At 40.5% G+C, this 10,326-nt stretch overlaps 1 protein-coding gene across 5 annotated transcripts in view; it reads right to left on the bottom strand.

Moving 5' to 3' along the window:
* Window positions 1-41: 41 nt before the first annotated feature.
* The window catches only part of C19H11orf16 (chromosome 19 C11orf16 homolog), a 36,006-nt gene continuing 25,721 nt past the window's right edge, over window positions 42-10,326 (bottom strand). For all 5 annotated transcript variants that reach the window (XM_033928403.1, XM_033928400.1, XM_033928402.1 and 2 more), the window contains 2 exons: window positions 8,153-8,402; window positions 42-763 (listed from right to left, as the gene is read on the bottom strand). In XM_033928403.1, the coding sequence (XP_033784294.1) occupies window positions 638-763; window positions 8,153-8,402 (376 nt within the window). In that variant the 3' untranslated portion in view covers window positions 42-637. The remainder of the gene's footprint in view (window positions 764-8,152; window positions 8,403-10,326) is intronic.

Raw genomic sequence — 10,326 nt, 5'->3', positions numbered from 1 at the left:
TGGAGAAGGATGTATTTGAAATAGAATCAGCGAAATGTGACTTTTTTTTTTTTATATATATAACTGGACACATGCACTGATGACTCGTGCACAAAAAGAGTACAGCCATATTACAGAAATGGAGTACCTGCAGCTGAAGGGAATGAGAGCTCCTGAGGTACCACTGTGGGGTCTTTAGATTAACCTGACCTCATCCTCTCTCTGTGGTCCTACTCGTGGGCTGAATTTTAAAGCATGACTTTCCGATAATGGAACTTGTTAGAATGTGACTTGTACGGCTGCAGATAACATTTGGAACTCCAGTTTATTTGTCATTTCAATTTTTATAACTGGGTAAGTTTTTAAAAGCAAAGATTTCAGCACAACTAGGCTAGTTTTTAGCAAGTTGTAAGGCTTTATTGGTTGAATTTTGTATTAGCTCTTTCAATTTTGCATAAGTGGAATGACTTAGACTCTAACTGGTGTGCTCCTGCAGCATAAAACTGAATGCTTCCTCCAGGTACAGTAATGAAGCAGAATCGGCTGAGGAGTTATCCACTAGTAACTCAGATTGTGGTCAGCCATCTCAAATGAGTGTCGGGTACCTGCTCTGAATGCCAGAGAGGATTAGGCCATGCAGAAGAAAGGTGAGATTACATTACATCGATCGAACCCTTGCTCTCATTCTTTGCCTGCCACTTCTGGTCTGTGCCTGTCTTTCTGTCTCATGCAGCTTTTCAGCCAGCAGTTTGTAGTGGGTATCCACACGTTTTCTTCTGGCCTCCTGGGGGAAAAAAAGGAGCATGCAGATCTGTGTTAAAAGGAGTAGCTGCCTCATCAGCATTAAAGTTTATCTTTAACGGCTCAAATGTTGCTGATCGGGGCAGCCACAGGTAGAGAATGACATGGGGCTAAAGCTTGTTCCCACTCGTTACCTGTGGGTGCTGTCCCTGCAGACACAGTTCCCATCCCCACGGTCTCTCTCCTCATTTGCACAAACCTCGAACACTTATGATTTTATATTTAAATATTTTTATTAAAGTATAAAAAGGGACAATATTCTGCACAACTGTTTATAAATCAGAAATAGAGATCCTTCCAGTTCTATCTGGTTTTGGAACAACCTTCCCAAAGATTCCGTTGCTTATGTTTTTACATCATCTGGGAAGGTAATTAGATTGTCTTTCAGACATGGATGTAGAAGAGAATCTAAACTGGGTAGTGGATGAACAGGACAATAAGTGTCTATTAGATGCTAGGAATGTTCTTTGATGCCACCAACAATGGATGAATCTGTTGCAGTAACAGTAAGATACTTGAGCAGTTGGGCACATGGCAGACAAGACACAAATGATGTCGCTTAACAGTAGCTCACTGAAATCCAAAAGCAGCTTCCACAATTGTTTGTTTTTTTTAAATCATTGAATTAAGTTGCCAGTTGTCCAATATGCGTTAAGTTTTTACTTATTGATATTAGTCTCAAGTTTTTAGAGAATGGCTCGGGGGCAAAGTTTGTCCCTGTCCCCATCCTGCAGGCCCAAATCAATAAGACAACCCAGAAAGCTTTTTTAACCATGAGAAATCTACGTAAAATAAGAAAATTCTTCGATATAGAACAATATAGGCATGAATGGTTTGAATCATCCTATTAAAAGGAAGAAGATAACTAATTATATGTTAAATAAACATCCCGATGTGATCTATTTACAGGAAACCCATCTCCCACCTGCTGCCGCTTCTAAATTTGATTTGAAGGGATATTCCACTCATTTGTATTCCCCTGCGACTCAGAGAAAGAAAAATGGAATATCAATACTTTTCAGTGATAAACTATCCCCTATCATTCACTCTGTTAAAACAGACTCTGATGGAAGGTGGTGTCTGGTACATGCTGCGTTGCACTCCGTGGATTTTGTGTTCCTTAATATTTACGCTCCTGTTTTGGATCATCCGGATTTTTTCAAAGACCTTCAGCTGGCGTTAGTTGAATATGACTCTTGTTCTCGAATATTGGGCGGAGATTTTAATCAAATTCAAGATATCTATATAGATCGATCATCCTCTTGTAAACCCTCAAAATCTAAATCTTTTGCAGCTCTACATGCTTTAAAAGAAGCCTTTTCTCTTGTAGATCCATGGCGTTTACTGTATCCCAAAGGTAGAGAATATTCACACTTTTCACCACCACATAATACCTACTCGAGAATTGATTTCTTCCTTCTCTCCTCCTCTCTCATTCAAGACGTGACAAATACTTTCATACACCCAATAACTCTTACAGATCATGCAGCTATTTCATTACATTTATCTATTTCTGCCCCACATAAAGAATCTCCCTCTTGGCGACTTAACAATACTCTGCTTTTAGATGAGGTAATAGTAGAAAAAATCAAATCTTTTACTACGGAATTTTTTGAAATCAACACCAAAGATCCAGAAATTTGTCCTTCTATTATTTGGGAAGCTTACAAAGCTTCTCTCAGAGGTGAATTGATCAAACTTGCTTCCTGGAAAAAAAAACAATCCATCCAAAAAGAAAAAGAACTGGAAACCTCTATTAAAAATTTAGAACTACAACATATGTCCAACCATCTACAAGATCAATCCATGCTCCAACGTATTCAAAACTTAAAATATGAATACAATACTCTAATCTCATGTACGGCCCGTCGTGACATTTTCATTTCCAACTCTGGTCACTATATGGGAGATAATCTTATGGGTCGCCCTTTGGCTAGATATCTCAAAACTAAATCAAAATGCTTGCACATCTCAGCTGTTCAAGATTCATCAGGACAATTAGCCAGAACCAGATCTCTGATTTCTTCCCAATTTGAAAAATTTTATACTACCTTATATCAATCTGATTTTTCAGCCTCTGAAATGGATTTAGACTCATTTCTATCCTCACTAGCTCATCCAACTATATCGGAATCTATTAAAGCAAAACTGGATGCTCCTATAACTATATCTGAGATTGAAAATGCTATAACCTCTCTACCCACCGGGAAAGCTCCGGGCCCGGATGGCTTTACAAATGAGTTTTTCAAATGCTTTCGAACCCTATTGACTGCTCAACTCCTTGCATATTATGATTTCCTTCACTCCACTCCGGACAAACAATTTAATTTCGCTGAGGCCACGATTGTAGTTATTCCCAAGCCAGACAAAGATGTTACTCTGGTTAAAAATTTTCGTCCTATCTCTCTTCTTAATTTGGATTACAAAATTATGGCTAAATTACTTGCACTAAGATCCCATCTCTCGTACATGGAGATCAAACTGGATTCATCAAATATAGATACATTGGGGATAATCTTCGTTTATTTCATCATATCAATGCTCACGCCAAATCAATGTCGGATCCAGTGATTGGTCTAGCCATTGATGCCGAGAAGGCCTTTGACCGAGTGGAGTGGCCTTTCTTATTCCGAGTTCTGAAATGGTACAACTTTGGTTCTTTCTTTACAGACTGGATAGAAACATTATACAGACAACCCACGGCTCGTATCTTGATTAACAACTCTCTCTCTAATAGATTTTCCCTCCATAGAGGTACCCGTCAAGGCTGTCCTCTTTCACCATTATTATTTGATTTAGCATTGGAACCTCTATTGACAGCTATCAGACAATGTTCCTTAATTAAAGGTATTCCGTCGTCCAATCGAGAGATTAAACTAGCAGCTTACGCTGACGATATTCTTCTCTTTCTAAAAAATCCTCTTATCTCTTTACCTCATTTTATCCACATCGTATCTCAATACTCTCAAATATCTGGATATTCTGTTAATTGGGAGAAATCAGAGATTTTTCCGCTAAATGATCACATTTCCTCCTCAGATCTAGCTCATTTTCCTTTTCCATGGTCACAGGGAGCTGTAAAATATTTAGGGATTTTAATACATAAAGACCCATTACTTGCTCAGGATCTCAATATATCTAAAATCAAAAACTTAGTTTCAAGTACTACATCTCGTTGGTCCCCGCTTTATTTGTCCTGGTGGGGTAGAATAGCCTCTATTAAAATGACCTTAGCCCCACAAATTAATTATACTCTATCTATGCTTCCCCTTCTCTGCCATAAATCATTCTTTCATTGGCTTAATATGAAAATTACTGAATTTATTTGGAACAAGAAAAAACCTCGTATTGCTCTCGCCAAGCTGAAGGCCTCTAAGATTAATGGTGGCTTAAATTTACCTGATTTTTATTATTACTACATCGCCTCCTTAGCCAAATACGGAGCTCACTGGATTGTTGACTCATATCCACAGGATAAACCAGCATGGTTTGAAATGGAATGCTTTTTATGTGCACCACTACACATCTCTTGCTTCCTTACAGTGTCGATACCTAGACACTTGAGAAAATATTCTTTGTTGAGTGCAACGCAACATGCTTTTCAACTATTAGATGCAGCGGCTGAGATCTCTGTTGCTGAAGGCCCACTTATGTCCCTTTGGAATAATTCTAAAATTCAAAATAAGGGTAGATCCCTTTCATGGAAGAGGTGGCAACGGGCAGGGGTGTGGTTTGTTCATCAATTGATCTCCTCCACTTCATTTATCCCATTTGATACTTTTTGTTCTGTAAACTCACTCCCATCCTCTATATATCCCCAATGGCTTACGCTTACTGAAATACTAGCTAATGTACAAATGCGCCCTGACTTTATGACCTCTCAACAAACTATTCGTCACTGGTCTACTTTGGCTTTACTGAAAGGTAGGGCGATATCTCTTTTTTATAGCATCTTAAGAGATCACACCTTCACCTTTACACCTCAATCCATGAACCATTGGGGCTCTATCCTAAAGACCACGCTTTCTGAAATAGATTGGGAACTCTTCTGGTCATCTACAAATCGCCCTCTATTATCCTCAAGAGTTTCGCAATCAATGTTCTTTGTTATGTGGAATGCAGTATGGACTCCATTTCGAATGTGGAAAGCGAAACTGAAACAAGACCCTACCTGTTGGAACTGTTTGAAAGAGCCTGGAACTCTTGATCACATGCTTCTTCACTGCACTATGGTTCATTCCTTTTGGACTCGTATCTGGGACACCATAAAATCTATTACCAAATGTTCAGAAGCTATTTCCATAGACATTATAATCCTTCGTTCTCAACACCCTTGTTTCGCACTATCAAACTGTCCTCCTAAACTTATTGACACCATGATTGTGACAGCTCTTATGCACATTTTGAAAAATTGGAAGTCACCCACACTACTAGACTACACCTTTTGGTGGAACTCCTTAAGCATGTACCACAAATTCGAATCATATGCATATGAAAAGAACACGATATCTCGTTTATCTACAAATTTGGTGCGAAATAAATCACCTTGGTCATTCTTAGATTCATATGTTCATTCTGCCTTGTAGACACTTCTGCCCCTCTCTCTTTCTCTCTCTCTTTCTTTATCTCTCTTTTTTCTTTTTTATTTCAATTCATCTTCTCTGCTTTTCTATCCTTTCTATTTCTTTTCTTAGCAGTTTCAAATACTCTGAATTCTTCTTACTAATCTACTATATGCAAATAACAGCAATTATGGTTTCTTTTGTTTCTAAATCACTATTTCTTATTCAATTTTTATGTATTTGAACTGCTTTCTGTATATTACTTATAATATTCAATAAAATTAATGAACTAAAAAAAAAAAAGAACAATATAGGCTCATTGTCCAATCCCTAGTCTTGGGTCTACTGGACTATTGCAACTCCCTCCATCTGCCATGCCCTGCCAACATGCTAAAACAACTACAGACTGTACAAACACAGCTCTCAGATTGATCTACTCGCTAAGAAAATATGACCACATCACCACTGCTTACCTAGACTCACACTGGTTACCAATACAAGCACGAATTCAATTCAAACTTTACTGCCTACTATTCAAAGCATTAAATGGCTCTGCCCCCTCCTACCTAAACAACCGCCTAAATCAGATCCTCACTACTAGACAAAGAAGAACTCTGACCCCATTTACCTACCCTCCACTCAAAGGCAAGACGATGTTTGACAACCTACTTGCGACGCAAGCAGCAAAACTCGACCACTCCATTTCCAACCTGCTGACAACAATGAGCGACCTCAAATCATTTCGAAGAGAGGTCAAAACCCTGCTATTCAAGAAATATGTTCAGACACCTTAACTCCCACCCCCTCCCTCACCTCCCCAGTAAATTCCCTTTCTGAAAGCCTCCACTTCTCTGGTAATTTTTTCCTATTCTAAATATCAACCAAGAATACAGTTCCCTAAAATGTAAAGCTCCTGGAAATGTCCAGCTTTCTTAGTTGTTATCCTATTTGTAATATTGCCTAGAAAAGTCCAATACTTATTTGTTATCAAATTCGCAATATCTCCTAGAAATATCCAGCATTCTTATCTCACTTGTAACCAAAAAATTGTAACTATCCTGGAAATGTCCAGTTAGCTCTTTTGTAATCCGTCTTGAACTGCAAGGTACAGGCGGAATAGAAGTCACTAATGTAATGTACCTGTCCCCATGTCATTCTCTAGCCATAGGACCTAGAACAGAATTGATGCACATTGGGGCTGTATGGATTAATCACACTCAATTTATAATTTGTGCAGTGTGACTTGGTGCCACGTACGACTGCTATCACTAGCCCTATAAGGAAAGGAAGTATGACTAACCCAGTGTTCTGCAAACCTTTCGGCTGGAAGGCACACTAAACCCAGTGTCCTGGCCGGAAGGCACCCAGAAGTGCCATGCGCATGCGTGCCGTCATCACGTCAACGTCCATGCACGCACGGAGGCCCATCTGGCTGCAGCCCTGTACCCGTCACTTCGGTGGGGGGATCCTGGAGGAGGGGAGGTGCGGGGAGAGAAGCAGAGTTGCCGGAGAGGAGAAGAATTGGCGCTAGCTGACTGTCTAGAGCAGTGGTTCCCAACCCTGTCCTGGAGGACCACCAGGCCAATCGGGTTTTCAGGCTAGCCCTAATGAATATGCATGGAGCAGATTTGCATGCCCGCCACTTCCATTATATGCAAATCTCTCTCATGCAAATTCATTAGGGCGAGCCTGAAAACCCGATTGACCTGGTGGGCCTCCAGGACAGGGTTGGGAACCACTTGCCTAGAGGACGTGACTCTCGCTGTGAGAGGTATGTCTTGTAAGCAGTCATCCTGCCCTGGCACCTCTCCTCCTTACTGGCATCTCATCGGGGCACACCTCGAATCTGCTGTGGCACACAGTTTGGGATACACTGGACTAACCTATCACTCTCGTCATTGCTAGGGGTGTGCACAGGTAAGAGCAATTGTGGTTAGTTTTCATTTAGAGCTGCAACGAATAGCAGATTTTACTATTTGGCTGAATGCGAATAATGAAATATTGTTCAGCCGAATACAAATAGTGGGCATTGAGCTTTAACATATCAAATAATAAAAGAAGCCCCATGGAATCAGAGTTCAGGTGTTTGTTTCAGTAGGATTTAGCATAGGCGAGCCTCTGATTATTCGTATGGAAGTTTAAATCATGATTCAGCCGAATACAAATATTTAGGCCCTCTTTACTAAGGTGTGCTAAGCGTTTTAGCACACGCTAAATCAATACATGCTAATGCGTCCCTAGGATAACATGCATTGGCGTTTAGCGTGCACTAAAAAAAATCATAGCGCACCTTAGTAAAAGAGGGGGTTAGTAGAGCCCCAATTTTAGGTAATAAATACAAATAAAACCAGAGAAAATAAAGGTATCATTCCTAATTTATTTCTATTTATTACCTTTAAAAGTGGGCTAACATGGCAACCACACATCTTATTTCACAGATGTTTCCTAATCATGTGTTCCCCCCCCCCCCCAGTTAGTTTCTAGTGCATAGTAAATTGATTTGATGTGTACAAACTGAACGATAACACAGTAAGTCAATTACTGAACTAAGGGGCCCTTTTATTAAACCTTAGTGCAAGCCAGAACTGGTCTAAAATGTCAGTCTTAGAGCCGGGCGACTTGACAGTTCTGTACATAAACAAACTGCACGCACATCCCGGAAAGCAGAACTATGCAGACCCTCTGGCTATAAATTCAGAAAGTGCTGTCCCAGAAAATAAAGAGAAAACCCTTCGTATACGTGTCAACATTTAGAGCAGGATTCGTGCTTGGATTTGGCAGTCCTGTGTGCATGCGAATCACAAACATACCTGAGCGTGCCTTTCCTTCGTCTCCTCCGCTGTGTGTTTGTGAAACTCCTTCTCGTCCAGCTTCTGTCGGACACGCTGCAGGTGAGCCTGCCTGTGCTTCTCCTTCTCCTTGTCCTCTCGTGCCACCGTCTGCCTCTGAAGGCTTCTTCGGAGCTGCGCCAGCTGCTTTGCTTTCAGCGTGCGGTCTTCCTTTTCTGCTCTCTCTTTGATCTTCTTTTCCTCCTTCTGCAGGTGTTGTGACATCGTCTTCCTGAAAAAAAGCCCTAGATTTACTGAAGGTTGGAGAGTTTAGCCTCTTGCTTTTGAGTGCACATCACTGAGAAACTTCATTCTATACGGCAGGATTTCTCAGCCCAGTCTTGGGACACACCTGTGAACATATAAGAGCTAGAGTTGCATGCACTGCCTTCAATATATGCAAATCTAGCTCATGCATATTCATTGGGGATATCCTGAAAACTGGACTGGGTTGAGAATCCCACCTTGCCTGCTGTTTGCCCATGACTAAGGAACCCTTTTACGAAAAGGTGGTATGTTTTTGCACTTTAACAGTTAAGGTGAAGTAAGCACAAAGGCACGGTAATTATTGCCTATCCTGTGTTACTGAAAATTTTTTTACTTCACATTGACTATTCACAATTATTTACCACCTTTTTGAAGGCACTCACTCAAGGCCATGTACAGGCTGTCCCAGAGTTACAGACACCTGACTTAAGTACGACTCGTACTTAAGAACGCGTATGCACTTCATTTGATGTCACCAAGCAGTATTTCCAGTGGCCTAGACTCCTACCCTTCTCCTGCAGCAGATTCAGGACTGATGCATGGCCACATTAAGAAGAGTGTGTGGTTGTACATGCTGTATCTTAGATGGTAGGGACAGGTGGCCCTTTTGTCAGCTGGGAGCAGAGGTAAGCAGCAAGAATCTTAAAATCTACAAGTTCCAAGTTACGTACGAATCCGACTTAAGAACAGCTTTAAAAACGTAACTCGTTCTTAACCTGGGGACTGCCAGTAAGGCAAGAATAATCCAGACCTAGGCAATAGACAATTTTAGCAGAAAGAAAATATAAATAACAATATAAGGTACGGCATAGTGTGCCAACACAATATGCAATAATAAGAATATAAGAATTGCCACTGCTGGGTCAGACCCGTGGTCCATCGTGCCCAGCAGTCTGCTCACGCGGCGGCCCTTAGGTCAAAGACCAGTGCCCTAACTGAGACTAGCCTTACCTGCGTACATTCTGGTTCAGCAGGAACTTGCCTAACTTTGTCTTGAATCCCTGGAGGGTGTTTCCCCTACGACAGACTCCAGAAGAGCGTTCCAGTTTTCCACCACTCTCTGGGTGAAGAACTTCCTTACGTTTGTACAGAATCTACCCCCTTTTAACTTTAGAGAGTGCCCTCTCGTTCTCCCTACCTTGGAGAGGGTGAACAACCTGTCCTTATCTACTAAGTCTATTCCCTTCATTATCTTGAAGGTTTCGATCATGTCCCTTCTCAGTCTCCTCTTTTCAAGTTGGATAGTAGTATTTGTCTTTATGTTGTACCTCTGTTTTTCCCCAATGCTGTTTATTAAGATATTTTATTATTTTGTTGACATTATAACATACTATGCCATGATATGTACTGTTGTTTGAATATTTTACTTTTATAATTATTTATTACCTGTCCATATTATATATGTTATACACCATTTTGGGTGAATATTTTCAAAAAGTCCTAATAAGTAAATTAGTGACTGGAAATAGTTACTGTGCTTGTGCACAGTACTTACACAGTACTTGCTAATTTATACGTTAAGAGGTAAATTCTATATGTGGCACAGAAAAAATATACACCAAGCACATTCTGTAAATGATGCTCCGAGTTGGGTGCCTTTTATAGAATACACCAAGCACATTCTGTAAATGATGCTCCGAGTTGGGTGCCTTTTATAGAATACACCAAGCACATTCTGTAAATGATGCTCCGAGTTGGGTGCCTTTTATAGAATACACCAAGCACATTCTGTAAATGATGCTCCGAGTTGGGTGCCTTTAATAGAATACACCAAGCACATTCTGTAAATGATGTTCCGAGTTGGGTGCCTTTTATAGAATACACCAAGCACATTCTGTAAATGATGTTCCGAGTTGGGTGCCTTTTATAGAATACACCAAGCACATTCT

The sequence above is a fragment of the Geotrypetes seraphini genome, chromosome 19, assembly GCF_902459505.1.
Source record: "Geotrypetes seraphini chromosome 19, aGeoSer1.1, whole genome shotgun sequence".
NCBI classification, from domain to species: domain Eukaryota; kingdom Metazoa; phylum Chordata; class Amphibia; order Gymnophiona; family Dermophiidae; genus Geotrypetes; species Geotrypetes seraphini.
Note: the sequence above shows the minus strand (reverse complement) of the source record. Positions and strands in the feature narration are given on the sequence as shown.